The sequence below is a fragment of the Antechinus flavipes genome, chromosome 1 (genome assembly GCF_016432865.1).
Source record: "Antechinus flavipes isolate AdamAnt ecotype Samford, QLD, Australia chromosome 1, AdamAnt_v2, whole genome shotgun sequence".
Taxonomy (NCBI): Eukaryota; Metazoa; Chordata; class Mammalia; order Dasyuromorphia; family Dasyuridae; genus Antechinus; species Antechinus flavipes.
Genome location: NC_067398.1, coordinates 212,851,321 through 212,873,104, shown reverse-complemented (window position 1 = coordinate 212,873,104; position 21,784 = coordinate 212,851,321). Strand labels below are relative to the sequence as shown.

Here is a 21,784-nt window from a genome sequence, read left to right as displayed (position 1 = left end):
AACCCTATTATTCTGGGGGCACTAGGTAGTGGATGGCTTTTATGATATTTTAGTCCATTGTCTCTGCCCACTTGTAATTCATTACAATTTCTTGCACCCATCCTTAGACTATCCATTGAATAAATCTCTTTCATGAGCTAGTTAGCATAAAAACTGAAAAAACTCTGGAAATAGAGTGCCAGGTCTGGAGTCAGGAAGACTTTCCTTTCTCAGTTCAAATCTGACCTCAAATCACCTACTAGTTGTGTAAGCATGGATGAATCACTTAAACCTGTTTGCCTCAGTTTTCTTATCTGTAAAAATGAGCTGGAAAAGGAAATGGCAAGCCATTCTAGTATTTTGCCAAGAAAGCCCCAAATGGGACATGTTATGTTTACTTTTTTTACCCTTCTGTCATGATTTTCCCCTTTTGTTCTGAGAATAAAAAAGAGAATAAAACAGTTGAATAAATATAATTAATTAAACAAAATTAAAAATAAAACAATTAAATTAAAAAAAGAAATCCCCCAGATATCCTTACATGCTTAGAAACTACTGAACAACAGCAAAATCACATATTTTTCCTTCCTAAAATGTCATCAGATGAAATCATTCTTGCTCAAATCTTTGTAGGAGAAAAAGTTACTGATTTGTCGAGCAAAAAGTAAAGAAAATAATATATTGAGTCTGGCTCCCTTTCAAACAACATACAAAAGTAATCTTAGGGAAAATTCAAACATACCAATTATCACATGCAGATGAGCTAACGCCATTAACATTGACTTTTGAGAAGTCAGTAAATGAATATGTTCATTTTTCAACTAGGAAAACTAGCTACCAAAACCTTGCCACCAGCCTCTTATTATCCAAAGTCAATGTTACTAGTTGACTTATTTAAATCCCTTTACTCTCTCACACATGTTAAACATTAATTACAATGCTTTTCTATTGCATATCCAATATTCATGGTATAAATAAAATAGTTTCCTTACTGATTGATACAAGACAATGAGGGAAACTGAAAGAGACAGAAAAACCCACTGGATCTCTCCTTCCCTTTTCTTCTACCCCCCATAAGCTCAAGCTCTTAGAAGCAACAAATAGCAAAATAAAAAAGCATGTAAAATCACAAGAGCTTGGTGTTGAGACAAACTGCAAAAGGAAAATATCAAAAACAAAAACAAAACAAAAACCCAACCATCATAAATGGTGTGGACAAAATCTATTAATTTTATAGGCACAATACCCCATTCATTGTCACCATGGCTGCCACTCTAGTTCAGCTCTTCATCACCTCTTGCCTGAGCAACTGCAACACTTAGAAATTATTTCACTATTCTGAAAAATTGATAATTTTCAGCAAAAGTCTATGTCATTCCCTTGCTAGATATTAAAATATCAACTCCCCACCCTGGAATTTAAAGGTCTTTATTACTGGGTTCCGGTATGTCTTTGTAGGCTTAATTCATATTATTCCCTGTCATTCATTCCCCTCCATTCAAATGATCTATTTGATGTGCTAACAGATTCTTTCATACATGAATTCAGATATCTTCTCCAATGGGATATTTTCCCCTTTCCTTTTCTTTTTCTACACTCTCCTACTCCCCCTTCCCCCGCTCCACACCCTTACCTTCCACCTAAAAAATAGCCAGGACAAAGAGGAAAAGTTGGCTAAGAAAAGAAATTTGGGGAATACCTAGTGCTTAAAGGACAATAGGTAAGGTGCCAGAAGGAAAACAGATGAAGAGATGAGGAGGAGTGATTAATTGAACAGTCACAGAAGGGGATGGGGTTAGGGTATAGGAAGAATGGTTTCTTTGTGCAAGAAGGATGGCCATAACATAACTCTAAAAATGGGAGGAATGAGGAGGAGAAACTCCAAGGGGATTCCTGATGTTTTCATAAACATGTTTTGGGATTACTTCTTGATTTCATGTTTCCATATCTAGTTTACATCTTACTGGCTACATCAGTAGATTACCATAGTGTAATTCTCAAAGAGAACAGAAATATTTATTTAGAGAACGAAGAATCAAATATTATTTTTGGAAAACCAATTAACTGTGAAAACATTTTTTTCCTTCAACAATTCTTTCTTTATATTCCGTGAAAGTCATACTCATAGTTTATGGATATCTCTAGGCAGACTCACCTGAGAGGTTATTTGAATGAAAAAAACTAAACCACTTTTGCTTTCTGATATTTGCTCTGATGATAGTTATAAGGAAATGTTTCATTTGCCAAAAATGATGACAAATGTGCCCTTTACAAATATGATTTTCATTTGGAGCAAGTACCTTGTTCATTTCTACTTTAGATGGACACAAAAGCTCTTCTTTATGTTGTGATTATTAGTTCTACCCTTGCATTAAAAAAAATTAAAATTACCAATCTATTCACCCTGGAATCTGAGAACATTAGTAATGCCAAGTAGGGTGGAAAGTATTAAAATCTTTATATACTGCTGAGATATTTCAAGCTCAGAGAAATCAAGAGAGCAGTTTTAGTGTCACATTATGAACAAACAATGACAAAGAATTGATAACTAATTAAAAAACTAAAGTCATTATGATGTAAGTGTAAATGATGACTGATTTGCTTTTCCTTTTAAAGAGTGGAGTTGTGTGGTACGGGACATAAGCGTATTGATCTTGGAATTTAAAAGAACTAGGCTCAGAATTAGAATCTGAGCCTCCAGGGTTGGGGGAGGAAGATAATTTTACTCAGCACGGGAATGAATCATGGGCCAAAAATCTCAGACATGCTACATTATTCTATAACCAGCCTAGCAGGCTGAACTCCCAAACACCTTCTTGGCCATCAGGCTGGAGCAGGACAACTGCCCTGCTGAATGCGTAGCCTACCCCCACTTCCTTTTGACCTCTTTCTCAGGGGTTGATAATCAAACCAACATGATTCTTGTTCCTGAGAAGGTTTTGCAACTTGTTTCCCTCTGGTTTCCCTCAGAATCTCTGTGATTGATTTGTAGGCTACTGAGGCTGAAGTTCCTCCGCTGTTCTCCCAAACCCATCGATGTCAGCCTAATCTTTCCAGAGCCCCCATTGCACTCTTTCTAACCTTCTGATTTGCCTTGTGGAATCCTGATTCTAATGTTAAAAAACTACTGCAGATGTTATACTTGTACCTTATCCGTGGAAATGATTTTGTCTATGTTTTGTCTTTACTTGTGTGTGTATATACATATATTTACTTACATATGTGTATATGGTAGCTAAGTAGCACAGTGGATAGAGTGCTGGGCCCGAAGTCAGGAAGTCATATTCCTGAATTCAAATCCAGTCCCAGACACTAGCTATGTGACCCTGAGCTAGGCACTTTAACTTGTTGTCTCAGTTTCCTCATCTGTAACATGAGCTGGAGAAGGAAAAGACATACTACTTTAGTATCTTTGCCAAGGAAATCCTAAATGGGCTCACGAAGAGTTGGGCACAATTGAAAAAAATGACTTTTTTATTAACTAAATAATGTTTGTATATTGTTTTTCCTCAATATATGCTCTTTGAAGAAAGTGGTTGTTTTATTATAGTGTTTGGTACATAAGCAGCTACTAATAAAATGCTTTGCAAATCTCATAATACTACATAAATATCAACTATTATTATTCATTTGAAAACTGTTAGAGTGGTAGAAACATGACCTAAAGAGCATTTAGTCATTTTGGAATTAGCTGTCTGTGTGCATTTAGACCACTGACAATCAGAGCAAAGGTCAAAATCAACACAAATTAGGATAAATATGAGAAGACACTGTTTGCAATTATCACAGCTCCAAAATGAACTATTCAAGCTGGCTATTGACCCTGAAAAATGAGAAAAGGATAAATGTAAAAATACATTGACTCTGATTATCACCATTTCTTACAGCATTTTAATTGATATAACATATTTTGCCACAACCAAAGAAGCACAGAAATTGTTTCCGCTCACATATGCTATCTTCTTGTCAAACAGACACATGGCAACCAAGGACAATTACCAGTTTCTGGTATATTTAATTGCAAGATATTACAGCAGACCATTATTAGAAGCCATAGCTAAGCAGCAAAAAACAAAACAAAACAAAACAAAAAAACAATGGAAGGAAATATGAGTCTGCAGAAGGTGTGATGGAAAGTCCAACTAAGCTAGATTATTTTCAGGTAAATTTTAAAAAAGAAAAAAAAAAGACTAACAAATAGACAGAAGCTGGAATGGATAAGCCAAGGCTTTGGTGACCTTATTTTCTTATAATTGTCAATGGAACCACTACTGCATTTGGCATGTAACACATACCAGTATTTTATGTCTTACATGTAAAAGTAGAAATGGCACTAAAAAGATGATGTCATCTTTTGTTTGGACCAGATCAAGTATATCCAGAAGAAATCTTTTGCGGGATGAGTCAACTCAATTTTGAAAGCACCAAGGAATCTCAAATTGGGATAGATCCTAAACTATTATGAAGAAGCCAGATAAAATTATTTTAAAGATAAAAAATGATTAAAAACCCATCACCTATTAGGAATACATATTTGTACTTTATAGCCTTTATTAAATATGTTTTTTGTTCTCTTTTCTTTCTGCATCATAGTTCTTTTCCACATTACTCTCCAACTAAGCTTCTCTTGCGACAAAAAACAACTAAACAAAAATATTGGCTACAGAAATCTTTTTTGATAATATTTTCTCCTAGTAGTTTTCTCATCTTTTAGCCAGGAGGCAGAAATTTTGTTGTATCAGATCTTTATCACATCTTCCGTTCTTGCAAAGAGAGTCCACAAGTGATTTCTCCATTTCCTTTTCCTCCCTCATTCTTCTTAATTTGCTACACTTTGACTTCTTACTTTATTCAACTGAAACTGCTCTCTCCAAAGTTTCCAGTAATCTCTTAATTGCAAAGTTAATGTGCTTTTCCTCATCCTCATCCCTCTTGCTCTCGACAGCCTATGACAAGTTCAATCACCCTCTTCTCCTGGACAGTTTTCTTTGCAAGTTTCTGTTGATGTACTGTGAGATGCAGTAACACTGGCTTCCTTCATAGTCCTCAAAGAATATATTCTTGCTCAATGTATTTTCACTGGTTTTCCCTCATGCCTGGAATTCTCTCATTCCTTCTCTCCTTTCTGGGTTCCCTGGCTAACTTAAAGTCTCAGCCAAAATTCTGCTTCCTGCAAGAATCCCTTAAAGGGAGTACCTTTCCTCTGTTTACTATCTCCAATTCATTCTTTTTATGGTTGTTTGCACACTGGCTTCCCAATTGACTGTTGAACTCTTGGAGAGCAGGAAATGTGTTTTATCTGTTTTCACATCATGAGTACTTAATGCAGTTTCTGACATACAGTAGGTATTGAATAGATGTTTGCTGACTTGACTTCCCTTAACCTTCCTTGATTTTTTCATTTTCTATTTCCTTTTAGGGATTTTGTTTTATCATTCACATCATTGTGGTTATAATGTTCATTGCTTTCTAGGCTCTGTTTATTTTGATCTACATCATTTTATATAAATTTCCTTATGTTTCTTCAAATTACAAATATTTGTCACTTCTTACTGCACATAAGGATTCCTTATATTAATCTGATGTCATAATTTTTTCAGTTTCCAATTATGAACTTAATGGATACAAAACTATGTAATAAGCTCTATCATGGATTGAGCATAGCACTGAAAATGTCAGAGAGTTCCTGACTTTGAGGAGTTCATATTTTGAAAAGGTGAGATAAGGGGGAGAGAATGATGTCAGGGAAAGTTGGTTGGGAAATCATTATAATTGTGTGTTGATCCAAAGATCAGTTAATGGATGCCATCATTCTAAAAAAGATTGCTTTTTGATTTGATAATTGTGCCCAGAACAAGAGTTTCTACACAGAGTAGTGATTTGATCAGGGTGATATGGCTAGTAAATGTCTCAGGCTAGACTGAATCCATGTCTTCTTGGCTCCTGACCCAGTGCTGTGATACTTAGCTGCTTCTGGTCAGATGGTCACAAAAGTAATGTATGTGGGGATTAGAATTCATTTAGAATTCAGTCTATCACATTGAACTCATGTTCTCTGCATAAGATCTTTTTAGGGGAATGAGCTCTACAAACTGACCAGGAAGATAAATAATAGTTGCTTTCTATAATTATCTTTAACCTCAAAAAAATTATGCCAGAGATGGAGTAATTACAACAAAATCTATAGGCAAGAAGATAAGATTTTCCTCTCTTACCACCATAAAACTCTTATGAATCATCACCAGAGAGATGTAATCTCTATACACCTCACTTTGCTCTCATCTCCCATTCTCCTCCTCCAGACAATGAGAATAAGCAAACTTGAAGAAAGGCTTGTGCCTGGAGGCCAGACCCAAGGTAGAGATTCCTCTTCATTTCAATGATTTCCCAAACCCTTTCTATCATGCACGAAAATGGAAGACATTTTTTTTTTCTATAGTCATAGGAAGGAAAGGAGGGTAAAGCATAAAAAAGGGCAGGTTAAAAAGTGCTGGCATGAGTAGCTTCCTGATGGAAAGGGGACTGGAAAATCACCTGGTCCTATTCTTGTGCCCCATCACGAAGAGTCTTGAGTCCAGTTTTGGGTGGTCTACGCATCAGGATGAAAAAAAGTGGCTAAGGAGCTAAGTAATGGAAGAATACAAGAAAAAGAGTAGAATGCCAGAGATATCTAGAAATTAAGAATAAATATAGATGATCAGTTGGTTGTTTTCCTTTATTCTTAGAGGATTAAAATGACATCACTTAATTAGAGTCATGGATGGAAGATGAGAGCTAAGTGAGGGCTATAGAGATTAAATCTCTCTGGTTTTATGTATATAAATGCTGAGGGTGTTAATTAGAATATGAGCTCCTTTAGAGGAGACTCTGAATTTTTTTTTTGGGGGGGAGGGCTTGCATGGCATCCCCAGCACTTAGTGCAGTTCCTGGTACATAATAACACTTAATAAATGCTTGCTGGTTGATAAATATATGAAAAATCAATGGATAGAATTTTATAGACTATTTTTAATGGAAGACTGCATTTTATAGTTATCCAGTTGATGGAAAGATGCAAATAATTTAAGACTCTGCTGTGTCAACTGTTTGTTGATTACCAAAAAAAAAAAGTAAATCAATACATAAAATCTTACTCAGTAGAGCATAATATAGCATATTAAAGGCTCTCCTCCAACAAAGTGATTTCCATGTATCTGTTCAGATCACATGTATTTTTTGAGAGATGCACCCACAAACATAACACTGTTAAAGGCTACTCTGATAATCAAAATTAAGTGAGGCATAAAACAAGAAACATATGTTCTTCAAAAATGTTTGCTATAGTTACTAAGGCTATACTGTACAGAGTTTAAAGGAAGAAAAGTTCCCCGGAGGATATTTTAGTTACTCCTGCCTATGGATGGCATTATTCTGATTGCACCAAGCCCTTTGTTGTGAAATCCCTCTGTTGAGGATCAGCTCCACAATTCATTCAGGAAAAACCATATGCATAAAGAATAATACTTCCTAAAGAAACTCATATATATTTGGATGGCAACCTATTGAATTATTTCATCACAACATCTATTTTTGATGGACACTGAAGATAGACAATGAAAGGCCTATGATTGAATAGGAGGGAGAGAATGGGATTGAATCTGGGAAGCAGTGAAATGTTTTCAACAATTTCCGGATTCTCCCTGAAACTTATTTAGATATATCATACTTTGTGGGCACTATAATGACTGACAGCTTTATAACATGTTAACAAGACTACTGGCCTTAAAAAATATTCAGTTCTGTATCAGGGAGCATCCTAATCTATAGGTAGTAGGAAGTCAGTAGAAATCACTGAGAAGTGATGTGCAGAATATCTGGGTTTGAATCCTAACTTCTACTATTCTGGAAACTAGGTTGGAATTATAACTAAAAAAATTAGCTTTGACCTCACTTCTATGCCCAACTTCTACTTAAAATAATACTAGGACTTGTGGGATGCCCTGTATAGATATATGGGGGTAATGAGTTAGAGGGAGAGAGAGGAAAACAAAGAGGGATGGAGAGGAAGAAGGAAGAAGAAAAGGGAAGGGAGAGGGAGAGGAGGAAGAGAAGAGAGAAAGGAAGAGTTGGAGTGAGAGGAGAAGAGATGTATGTATGTATGTATGTTCTTCTTCTATAACCTATGAATGTCTGTCTCAACACTTGTAGTAGAAAAAAGAACAGGCTGGAATGTGGGTGCTCACGGGAAATGGCTGAACACTCTGCGGTTAAGGATTCATATGGAACCTGAAGACAAATCAGAAATCATCTAGTCCAATTCCCACATTTGCTTAGGTAGTTTGCAACAAAGACTACAGGCATACCTCAGAGATATTGATTCCAGACCACTGCAATAAAGTGAATACTGCAATAAAGCGAGTCACATGAATTTTTTGGTTTTCTAGTGCATATAAAAATTATATTTATACTATGCTGTAATCTAGTAAGTGCTCATTAATATTACGTCTAAAAAACAATACATGTGTGTATGTCTATCTTAATTTAGGGGAAAAAAAAACTGCAAAAAAATTGCTAACTATCATCTGAACCTTCAGTGAGTTGTGATCTTTTTGCTGTTGGAGGGTCTGTCTTTGATATTGATGGTGCCTGAGTGATCCAGCGTGGTGGTTGCTGAAGGATGGGCTGGCTGTAGCAATTTTTAAAAAATAAGACAACAGTGTAGTTTGCTACATCAATTGATTCTTTACTATGAAAGATTTCTCTGTAGCATACGATGTTGTTTGATAGTATTTTATCCAGAGTAGAGCTTCTTTCAAAATGGGAGTCAATATTCTCAATCCCTGCTGCTGCTTTATCAACTAAATTCGTGTAATATTCTTCAATACTGTTGTATCTCAGGGAATATGGAGGCCTGAGGAGAGGGAGAAGATGGGAGGAGCTGCCTGTCAGTAAGTGGAACAGTCAGAATACACACAACTTTTATTGATTAAGTCTGCTGTCTTATATGTCAGGAGTTCATGGCAACCAAAACAATTCCAATAATAACATCAAAGATCATTAACACAGAACACCAAACATACAATAATAATGAAAAAGTCTAAAATATTGCAAGAATTACCAAAATATGACACAGAAACACAATGGGAGCACATGTTGTGGAAAAATGGTGTGACAACTTGCTCTATATAGGGCCACTACAAACCTTCAATTTGTAAAAGAAACATTATATCTGTGAAGCATTTGTGAAGAAACCAGATACACCTCTATACTTGAAGCTAAGACCTCTGAGGATCGAGTTATTGTTCTTTTCTCTGAACCATGCTACTTCTCATGAATACAATATGAATATAACAAGATACTGCGGCCATAAGAAATGATAAATATGAAGAACTCAGAGAAATTTGATAAGAATTATATGAACTGATGCAGACCACAATGTAAAAGAAAACAATAATGAAAAGACTTTAGAACTTCAGTTGTGATGCCAAAAAAGGGATAGTTGAACACGTTTGTCACTTAACAGCAGAGATACAGTGTCCTATGGAATCTGCAAGACACATGTTACCTACAGATATGGACAAAGCATTGATTTGTTTTGTCTGACTTTTTTCTACTTATTACAAGGGAAAATGTCTTTAGGAAGTGACTATGAATGATGTGTGTATACACCCACCCCCACACACACCCTGCACCCCTACCCACCCACCCCCACACACATAGAAATAATAAAACTTTTCTCTTCCTGAATTTTAATCCTCAATGTCAAACAAAGGAACTTGGGGCAAATGCTTTCCAAATAAAATCTGCAGATACATTTTAGGTTTAAAATGCAGAATGCTTTATTCTAAGCAAGTCAGTTTTTAAGACTTCTCTAGACTGAAAAGGGATATTCCCTCTGTGGGTTTTATTCAGAAATGAAACACCATTATTAGGATATTATGCACATACAATGTATTTAAGGGTTAAAAAATGTGCTTCAGGTTCTTCACCTGTAAAATGATGGGAGTTGAACTGAATGATCCTTTCTAGCTCTAAATCTCTGATGCTACGATCAGAGACCCTACACAAGTTGGATAAAGCCAGCTCAGAACTGACAAAAGAAAGCAGAAAATTTAGGGATATCATGAGGCTCACTTTAATTAAGGTACTTGGCCCAGAGCTCAGTCTGGGATGTGAGTAGCTTTTTGAAGAGTTTTTTTTTTTTTTTTTGAGTGGCTTGCCCACAGCTGTAATGCATCCCTTCCTTTTTTCAGGGAGACTGATGAGCTAATAGAGAAAGCCAAGTTTCATGCCTGGACTACCCCTTCTAAGTGAATGGGAAGTGATTTTTAAGAACCCACCTGGTAATGGGGTCTGGGGCTGTGACCATGCAATTTGTTCCTACAAAAGATTCAATGGGAATTTCAAAATTGGATAGAAACAGATGCTCTCCTGTCTAAAATTCAGAAGTCCTGCTGGTGGAAGGGTAGGTGGCGTGCAAGGCTGATTAAACTTACAATATCCTTCTGTTCCCATTGAGATCCTATATTGTTTCCCTCTGTAAGCTATGTGGGTTGCTGGGCTGTGAAATCAGATCCTCAGGATCTGCCCTCTGCTGCTGGGACTCATCAAAAGCCAAATGTTCCTAATGTTTTCTGGCATTGGGGGAATTTTAGCCAATGGCTGCACACTCATGCTGCTGAACAGGGGAAACATGCTACTGGTCAAGAGTCTTTTGAGAGTTTAAAATGTTTCTTGCCTGCCTCCTGTTGAAACTTTCAACTAAATAATGCTAGCAAAATTCCAAGAGAAAGAATGAGTCATGGACACTTTATATGTGTGACTTGGAAGAGAGTTGGCACACAATTTTACTTAGGTTGTGACACTGCACTGATTTCATGGAATGTGGGTTCTAGTTTTCCTGGAGATGTTTGTGCACACACAGAACTCAGAGACCACTAATGTGAAATGGATGCTTCCACTGGAAAATTCAAAGCATTTCTTTTTTTCGCTAACAAACCTCCCTTTCCACAATGCCAAAAAAGTTTGAAAAGGGACAAAGTGTTGTAGAAATTCAAAGCAATAATTCAGATTTATTCTCTTCTTTGCAACCAGTCTCTCCCCCTTATAATACCAGGAGGTTTCATATATGGAAGAGATTTAGGACAATTTAAAGCAAATGATTAAAAGGAAGGGTGGAAAGATATGAATTTCCTTATGCCTGGCTGACTGACCTTTTTTTTTTTTAAAGAAAGAAAACAAATGACAGTAACAAAAATACCAAACAAAAGACTAAAACTAACATAACTCACCATCCTTTAGATTAGTATAAGCATTACATTTCTTTTTAGAAGAGTAACATTTCTAAGATGTCTGCAGTGTTTGCGTTTCCAAGTAGGTGGTTATAGTTGTTGAGAAAGGCAATCATATTACATTAATTAGTCCTTCTACCATTTTCTTCTCCAAAGGTTTTTAAAGAAACACAAATTAATGAAAACCTTTCTCAAATGTCAATTTAATTCAACAAGCATTTATTAAGCAACTACTATGTGAAGACAGAGAGAAAAAGAATAAGAGAAGCAGAAAGAAAGAAATAGCAAAAATCAGAGAAACAAGACAGAAAGGGATGGGAGAAAGAAATAGAAGACAGAGATGGAAGAGGCACAGAAATAGAGACATAGACAAAGTTGTTCAGAGAGGTGGAAAAGAGTAGTAGAAGAAAAATGGAAGAGAGACACAGACAAAGACAGAGAGACAGGCAGAGAAAGAGAGGTCAGAGAAAGCTGGGAAAGAGTTAGCAAGAGAAATAGGGGAGAAAAATGTGAGAGACAGAAAGACAGAGAGAAAGAAAGAAATAGTTAAATAGAGACAGGAGAGACAGAGACAAAGAGAGATAGAGGGACATAAAGACAGAGAAAGAAAAAAAGAAAGAAAGAAAGAAAGAAAGAAAAAAGATAGGAGAAATATGGGGAAAAGCTAATAAAAAATAAGAATAAAGAGATGAGACACACAGAAAATGACAAAGAGAGACAGAAAGATATAGAGGGAGGAGGGAAGAAATGAAGACACACATACACACACAGAAAAAGAGAGAAAGATCTAAAAAAGATAGATGGGAGACAGTAGAGATGAATGAGAGAGAGAAGGGGGACAAGGGAGGGAGAGGGGAAGAGAGAAAGGCAGTCTAGTGTACAGGATAGTTTAACTGGACTTAGAAAGACTAAATTCAACCCCACATCTGATACAGACTGCCTGTGTCACTCTGGACAAGTCACATAAACTCTCCCCCAGCACTTCAGGAAACTCTAAGTCATAAATCACAGAGAAGGTACTATTCTGATAGAAGAAATTCTTCATAGGAATCTCCTTGCTACTCCCAATTGAAATCACAGGTCCAACACTTAAGTATTACTCATTGTGCTTGTTGCTAGATATATAAAGTCAACAGCAAAACAATATGCCCTCTGGGACCTTATGTTCTCTTTTGGGGAGGGGGAATAACATGTGCATGGAAAATTAAATATAAAATATGGACAAAGTGAGTGTTAAAGGCATTAAAAACTGGAGGCATGGGGAGGAATGAGACGGACTTCCTGTAAAAAGTGATGAGGAGAGAGTACTCGGAAGGTCAGCAGATCATGGCTCTAGTTTTGGAAGGGACCAAAGATACCATCTAGTCTAGTTCCCTCATTTTACAGATAAGGAAATAAAGGTTAATAATATAAGCTTGCTCAAGGTCACTAAGGGGGTAAGGATCAAAGATGGAATTTGACTGAAAAGCAAGTATATTTTCTGTTGTCTCACAGGGGCTCATGTAGAAGCAACACCAACCAGGTTAGTTTGGCTGGATTACAGCTAGACTGTAAAGGATTTTGGAAACCAAACAGGAATTTGCATATTACTCAACAGGAGAGAATCTTCTCAACAGGAAGATTCTAGAGCAAAAGAGAGACGTGGTCAGATCTTTGTGTTAGAAATATTAATTCTGAAGCTATATGGAAAAGGGATTGGGGAAGAAAGGCTAGAGGCAGAGAGAGCAATTTAAAGCTACTGTAATTGTTCGGGGGAAAGGTAATAAGATTTTGAAATAGGATGGGGCTGTGTGACTGAAAATGGGGAAAATCTGAGATATGTAATGGAAATAGGACTTGAAATGAAGGGAATTCCAGCATCCCTGACTTCTTGGCAATGAGCAGCTGATAAGACTTTGCAAAGTGATACATCTTTTGGAGTTACAACAGTAGTAGCTTCTTGGAAATCTCATTGAAAACCTAATGGGTGAATAATGCAAACATCATTATCACTGATGAGAAAAGGGATCTAACTTAGTAAACTTGGTAGATATCGTGCTCCTCCTCACCCCCTTTTTACTATTTATTGGCAAACCTATAACAATAGTTTATTATCTAACAGCTGCAGAAAGAGATGATAAGCAAGAGCTGACCAGATTCCAGCTTCTTTAACTGTGGGTCACAATTCCATATGGGGTCTCATAACTGAATATGGGTTGTCACAAATTTATGATTTATGTAAATGTTTGGTTTGTATACCTATTGCACATACCTGGGGTCACATAAAATTTTGGGGGGGTAAAAAGTGGAAAAAGATTGAGAAGCTCTGGACAAGATCATGGGATATCAAGGACCCGCCTTGGCATCTGCAGGAATTCAGGCCTGATTTTTAAGCTTTTGGATGCCATCCAAACTATCTGAATAGATATTCTAATCGCAGAATGTTTTGATAACTTTTTACCCTGGCAGTTGATCCAGATAGAAGTCAGACTCCCTTCAATTAGAGTCCATATTCATTGGCTCATTATCAAATATTTTTTAAAACCCTGAAATATCCTCCTGGGTACTAGTTATCAAAATTGTGATGTACCTACAGAATTCTAAGACCTGGATCTATAACTCTCATGGGTGGAGTTATTATTATTATTATTTTTATTTTAGCAGATTCATAGGCCATTCATTTCTCAATTTGGTAGCAATCTCCATGACTATGGGGCAGTTAGGTGGCACAGTAAATGGAGTCTCTAATCTGGAGTCCCAAAGACTTCTTCCTGTGTTCAAATTTGGCCTCAGACAGATACTAACTTTAAATCACTAACTGAACCATCTGTAAATTGAGCTGGAGAAGGAAATGACAAATGACTCTAGTACTTTTGCCAAGAAACCCCAGATGGGGTCGTGAAGAGTTGGACATGACTGAAGCAACTGAACTCCCATCACTAAATTTTTTAAAAAAAATCCTTTGCCTGAGAGTCTGTCATGTAAACTCTCCATCTAATTCCAGGTGACATAAATTAATAAAATAACCATCATACATCAATTTACTTGTTACATGTGGTCCTTCTTCAAGTCGGGCATGTTCTATGCTACTTAGGTTCCAAAGTATATCAGTGGCCACAAATGGTGGAAAAGATAACCACTGCATTTCCATTGCCCAGAAAGACTATTCTGTCCATATACCTAAAACCATTCAAAAAGTTTTTAAAAGATTTAAAAATTTGAATAAATTGAAGAAAAATTGTTGAAAATGTTCATAGTCAATGTTGCAAAATTATGAAGAAAAGCTTGGTCCAGAGGAAGAGAAATAAGAAGATACCTCTTCATGCTTCTTTGCAGAGCTTGGGGTCCATGGTGGGGAACACTGAGAGATCAGTGGTTTTTTGGTGAGATGAAAGATATCAAATATTTACTTTTTTAAAAAAGCTAAATTCTTAATTACTCAATACAGAAATACCTAAGAATTTATTTCTTTTGTCTTTTGCATTAGAGACCTGAAATATCAGAGATAAAATTATTTTAGATATTACAATCCCTTTGACACAATAGTAGTCTGTGATTTCTAGAAGAACAAGTCTAAAATTTTATATATTTATGTATTCAGAAATTTAAGTCTCTTTTGTCTGAACCTTAGTCTTTTTATCTGTAATACACACTTAGCTTTAAACAAAAAACCTCACCAAATTAACAAACATTTATAACTACATTAAAACAATTTCTACATACATATGAAAGTTTATTAATTACTTCTTTGTCATCCTATTCTGTTCATGTTTGTTCACTCATCCATGTATCTGCAACATATTTTCCTTTTAATGTAGTCATACTAAGTATATAAATTTATGCTTTCTTCACTTTGTATTACCTTAAATAAGGTGTTCTAAAAGTTTTCCAAACTATATTTTCCTTATTTTAATGATAGTGTAGAATTCTATTACCTTGCTATAGCATATTTAATTATTTATATTTGTTAGGGATTGAAGTTATCTATAGCACTTTGCAATTACAAATAATTTTATATATGCACATATATATTATCTTTCTCCCTCTCATTTTTCTTATCTCTCTTTTTTTCTTTAGGATAATATCAAGAGTATAATCCTAATGAGAATGAATCAGAGAACAATTATTTTTCTGACTCTTGTGTATTGCCAGATAATCTCTGAAAAAGGTTTTATTACTATTACAGTATAGTTCAGGGCTTAGGACAGTGCCTTGCACTGAGTTGGTGCTTAATAAATATTTATGTAATTGAATTCCATTAGTGATGTATGCATGAATGAGACTATTTTCTTTAGGATTCACAAACATTGAGTTTTAACACGCAAGTTATTTTTGCCAATTTGATGGTTGTAAAGTTCTATCTTAGAGTAGTTTAAATTAATATTTACTCATTGTAAATGAGAATAGGCTTTTAAATGAAATGGACATAACTGAAATCCCACTTCCCTGTTACTCTCTCCTTTGTATGGACTAGATTAGAACAATATAAGAAGAAAAAAAGCTTTATTCTACATTAAAAAAAAATTCCCTCAAATCCCTCTGAGAGAAAAAGCTCCTCCTTTTCCTTTGGTTTCTCTATCATTCAATATACGTTTAAGGGATTTTTAATACCATAAAATTGTAATGACAGTGTTTTAGAAAAACATTCTCCTTGGGAGTACCTGCTTGATGAGAACCTGGAAAGTGGCCAGGTCAGAATCTGAGAAGGGAAAGGTTGAATATTGATTTAGGGCTATTAATCATTCTCTCTGCTTTGCAAATAAATTGAGACCTGGAGGCAGCCCACTTTCAGATAGGAAACGGGACTTGGTGGGAAGCCCAAAATGTCATGCAGGTTTTGAAAGAGGAAAAGATAGAAGGAAGGCTGCTCCTGGTCGCCTGAGCCACTCAGTTCCCTGGAGTTCCGTTTTCCCAACTATTAAATTTTAAAGTTGAACTAGCTGTAAAATGGTGCAATTCTGATTCAAAAGGGCCGATGTTAATGTGGAGTCAAAGGTGACGGGTTATTCGAGGCCACATGAGACTGAGAACTACTTGAGAAGAGCTGTGACATTTCTTTCACCTTTCTTTGTATATCTAGCACTTAGCACAGTGTTTGGTACATACAATAGAAGAGAATACCTCATAGAATATATAGTGCTTAACACGTGCCAGACACTGTGCCAAGTGCTTTAGAATTGTCTCATTGGATCTACTCTATTAGAAAGATGCTATTATTGTCCTCCTGTTACAGTGGAGGAAAACTCAGGCAAACAAGAGGGGAAATGACTTGCCTGGGCTCATACAGCTAGTCAATGTCAAAGCCCAGAGTCAAACCCAGTTCTTCCCGATTTCAGGCCTGGCACTCCAGTTACTGCACCACCTCCTTGCCTAGAAATAGCAGGTGCTTAATAAATGCTCCATGACAGACTGACTACAGAGTATGGGTCTAAAGGCTACCTTAATACAACAAGTTTCACAGAAGGAAGAGCTGAGCTAAGCATCCAATTGGTGAAGATGATTCAGGCAAACCACAGTAATCAAATGGTAAGGGCTAGATTTTCAGGGGCCAAGATACTTCTAGGAGAAAGGCTAATGAAACTTCTGTAAGGTCAGTGCAGGGGAAGCCAGGGTGGAGGGCTCAGATTTGGATACAGCAGTGGATTCTACCGTGGCTTGAGTCCCCTCATATTTTTCCCTTATTTTGGGATTTACCTAACTCAAGGAGATGCTGGCAGTTTGGGCAATAATCTACATAAACATTGCTGAGTTTTCAAATAAAAGGTGTATACATTTGCATACTTCAGTGGATATGTATTTTCATAGTTGTGAAGCTACTTTCTCCAATGATATCAATGGCCACCAATACATACATGCAAAATGGTTTTTAGCGAAACACTTGCAAGAAGTAAATAGTTGAAAAATGCTCTTGCTTATTTTGGAGAACTCTTTGCATGTTTTATAGTAGTGAATATATATCCAGGATAGACAATTTAAAAAATGTGAGCATTAACTCCTTTATTTTACCTGCTAAGGCTGGAATCGTGACTTTGTTCCACTCCCAAGGCTGATCATACTCATCTGCAGGCCTGTCATCATCCTGTGGCAATTTGCTTTCTCTTAAACGCTGGCTGACCAAGCTTTCAGAATCTGAATCCACACCATTGCCTTCTGGCTCATAAGGAGTGTCATACAACTGGACACCTTTATTCTGGGATTTCACACTTTCTTGCCTTTGAAATTCTGCAGAATAAAAAAAAAACAAAACATGGTATTAATGTGATTTGATGGTAATCTGTTATGCAAACTTTATTTAACAAGCATTTTTAAACGTCTATTTATATGTAATGCACTGTACTTGGTACATGGCACCAAAAAGCAAAAAGATAGGATAGGGATTGGATCTTCATTTAAAGTTATGGCCATTTCCTAACTTTCTAGCCTTTTAAGGCGTTGCTCCATCTTATACTGTACTAGCCTGTTTTTCACAATGTATAGGACAATGTTTCCTCTCCCTTGTGCCTTTCCATAGGTTGTCACTTATGCTTGAAAGGCTCTCAGCACTCATTCTGGATTCTTGGGATCCTTGGCTTTCCTTTAAAACACAAGTCAAGCACCAGCTGCTTGAGGGCCTCACAAGTGACAGTGCCATCCTCTCTAATATTACTTACTACATATAGATGAATCTATTGATTTATATACATTCATGTCTATAGGTTATTTGTTGTTGTTTTTTTTTTTTTGTAGATGATATGTGTAATGATTTATAGATGTTTCCTCCACTAAAACATAAGTTTCTTGAGAGCAGGGATTGTTTTTGTTTCCCTTTATAACCTTAGTCTTTGGCACAATGCCTGGGAGATAGTAAACATTTAATAAGTTCTTGATTGATAATTGATTGCTCTGAAGGTATTTACAATATATAGATGGAGAAACAACTACATAAATAATAAAAAAGGAAAATGCAAATGAAAAGGAAAAAGAAATGTTTTTTCTTAAAAAAAACCCAAGTAGCTGGAGAAAAGAGTATTATAGTTATTTGAAGGTTCTGGTAACCAAACCATTGTTGTTGTCTGTCCTCATTTTCAAGAAGACCAATGAAAATTGTTTGTGAATTGGATTTAAGTGAGGCAGAGTTGTTTGAAGTCTTCCTCTCTCACTCTCCCAAAGTCATCAAAGGCCAATGTTAAGATAAGAGGCAGCTGATGGCCTGGGATGCAGTGGATGTCCTTGTGTATTTGATGCCTGATCAAACTCTAAGCTTTCCTTAGCTTCAGCTGTTTTACAGCTGTTGGGACAAAGTGTGCCCATTCTTCCACTAGGGAAAATCTTCACATGCTTAGAGCAGACATCATCCTAACTCATCAACAGGCTGAAGGCCTGTTGGTTGCCTTCACCCTGGGTTAGCCTGTGTGCCGAGACAATTTTATCAGGATGTGACTACAGCACATGCTATATAGCCACAGGTGATAGAGCTACTTGGACACCAAAAGTGGATGGGCACTGCTGAAAAGGGCTAGGAAAGGCACCACTCCAGAGCTGCTAATTCTCCTCGAACACCCCATAAATCCCTACCAAACAATTGTGCATATACATTGAGAGATGGTATGAGGTAGTGTACATCAAGCTGGCCTTCTGTCAGGAAGAACAAGTTCAAATACCACCTGGTTGGTGAACGTGAGTAAGTCACTTTTAACCTCCCACTATTGCTGTTTAGTCATTTTCAGTTGTGTCTCACCCTTCAGGAATCCATTTGGGATTTTCTTGACAAAGACACTGGAGTACTTTGCCATTTCCTTCTTCAATTCATGTTATAGATGGGGAAACTGAGGCAAACAGGATTGAGTGACTTGCCCAGGGTCAAATAGCTAGTAAGTGTCTGAGCCCCCATCTGAAGTCTTATCTTCCTGATTCCAAGTCCGTGTACTAACCATTGCATCACTTCTCAATACCCCAGCCACAAATTCTCTATTTTTTAAGTCAAAGAACTGGTGAATACTTATACTGATAAAGGGAGATCTTATGAAAAGCTCTCTACTTTGATGAGATCAGAGGTTCAGTTTAAAAGTTCACAGTGTTACCAGTTTTCAAAAAACAAAAGGACACTAAAAGTATGCTACAGAAACAATATAACTAAGACTGGAAAATCCTTGCCACAAAAGCCAATATTTTTCAAATGAAAACAGGAAGGGATGAAGGGAGAAAGGGAGGAAGGAAGGGAAGAAGGGAGGTTGGATGAGAGGCTTAATTGGATTGGTAGGGGGAGGGAGAACTAAAGCTTCAAACTTCTAGGGCACAAAACCATGGCTATAGGTTAACACATCCTTCAAATCTGACAATTCAATAAGGCAAATTCAAAGGTGAGTTTCACTGAATCAATCAATGCATTTCTTTCCTGAACATCCTTTCTATGCTATTGTTAAGTAAGCTTTTTTTGTTATATGTTACACAGTTCCAACCCTGAGCTTAAAGGACCACATTGGTTTGAGTTGATCCTAGTCATAAAATAGTAAAACTATACAGAATATAATTATCCTTTAATAATTCATTGATTTTATAGGACCTTAGCTGCATCATTAAAATTACTAATTATCTTTGTATAATACTGAAAAAATCTTATTGTTCAGATTCTGGATGAAATATTTATTGTAAACGTTCAAGAATGAAAAAGGTTAGTTTGGTCTTCTAAAAACTGCCTTTTCATTACTCCCAGAGATCATAATAAAATTCATTTACAAACATTTATCAAGCACAACTAAGTCGCAAGCACATAAGTATTGCAAATATCTATGCTGGTTAGTGGAAAAAGATATAAACTCACAAAGCATGTGGCCCTTGTCCTCAAAGGGAAGGCAATTTATTAGGCGAGTTAAACATATACATAAATAATTAGAATACATTCTATATGCACTTATCATATTTTCTTCATCTATTACATTTTTATCCTAAAGTTTAACTCAAAGGCAATACCTTCCAGGAAGCTTTTGCTTATCCCTTCTAGTCTGTAATAAAGTATCCCCTTGGATCTCATGTAGAATTTTGTTTTATAATTCTCAAATGTACTTATACCATTTAATATTGAACATTTGAGCTATCAGCATTGGTGTCTTATCTTCATACTATAACAAGAAATCTCTTGAAAGTAGACAGTGTTGGGGATAGCTAATTGGTGCAGTGGATAGAGCACCAGCCCTGAAGTCAGGAGAACCTGATTTCATATTTGGCCTCAGACTTCCTAGTTATGTGACCCTGAACAAGTCACTTAACCCCAGTTGCCTAAGGGGAAAAAAAGTAGACAGTATCTTACCTGAATTTTTCTTTCTATCCCTAGCAAAATACTAGATCATTGGAATTAGAAAAAGAAAAACCAAAAATAAAAATAAAAAAGCTCAAAATCTTATCTAAGAACTAATTTGAAAATAATCTCTTGCCTAAAAGTTCAATTACAGACTCTGGTATGCTGATACCAAAAACATAGGAGACTGCCCTAAAAGGAGGAAAAATCATCGGAGTGAAGCAAAGCTTCAATGGTTCATGTTAATTGTGAATAGGCCTGTCTGACTTAGTAAAACTATGAGTAATAGGATATCCACAAGCAATTTTGTGATTTTTAAGTACATATTTAAGAGACTGATGAAAAAAAAAAGTTCCCAAACAAAGGTTCATGGATGTACATACACCCACAAGCTTGACAGATGTGGCTGAGTCACATGAAGATGTGAGGATGGCGTTTCCATCCTGAGTGTTTTAAGTTGGACATGGGAGGCAGCTGCCATAAAACAGCTCAGTGAATACTGGTTTTCATTTCTTGGAGGGTCTGACACTTTTTAGTTTTGGGGAGACTGCTTAAGTTGGACAAATAGCAATTTCCTTGCTGTTCTCTGCATTCTCTGATCAAGATCCAGATCCCCCCTCCCACTCATACTAACCCTTTGGATTGTGGTGCTTTGCAGACAGCCTTGTTACCAAACTAACCTGGTTTGGCTTGCTTAGCACCTGATCTGAACTATATTCCCAGACCTAATCCACCCCAAACAGAGGTGGAGAAGAAGAGGCTTTCCCCACCCAGTTATTTGCTTAATTCACTAGCACTAATTTAACCTGTTTTAGACAGGATGTGACAATCTAGGGATCTGATGTAAGTAAGAATCATCTGTGAATGAAAGTTAGAAAAGTACACAAAAATAATTTGGAAATAAACATATAATGATGAATCCTAGAGACCTAGAAATAATTTCCTCCAAATCCTTGCTCAAAAGACCAATAATGTCTAGAATCATTAATTTATTCATTCACCTAACAATTATTGAATGCTTTCTATATACCACACACATCCTTAACATAGTGGAACTTCTTACACAGATAATTTCTACAAAAGCAAGGTAAATAAACTATACTAGAATTCCTGACCAAATTTCAAAAAAAAAAAAAATCAAATTAATTTAAAAACAAAAGCCCTGAAATTCAACAGTAGGATAGAGTAATAGACTGAGCCAATGATACATGTTATACCTTAAATTGAACAATCCAAGGTTGTATATTCTTTTGAGCAACAAAGAGCCAGTGTGCGTACTCTG

The 21,784-nt window shown here is 36.3% G+C and overlaps 1 protein-coding gene across 1 annotated transcript in view; it reads right to left on the bottom strand.

The window, feature by feature from the left end:
• The window catches only part of SHB (SH2 domain containing adaptor protein B), a 342,467-nt gene that overhangs the window by 123,534 nt on the left and 197,149 nt on the right, over positions 1-21,784 (bottom strand). Inside the window, exon 3 of the mRNA XM_051995808.1 lies at positions 17,235-17,450. Coding sequence (XP_051851768.1) covers positions 17,235-17,450 — 216 coding nt within the window. The remainder of the gene's footprint in view (positions 1-17,234; positions 17,451-21,784) is intronic.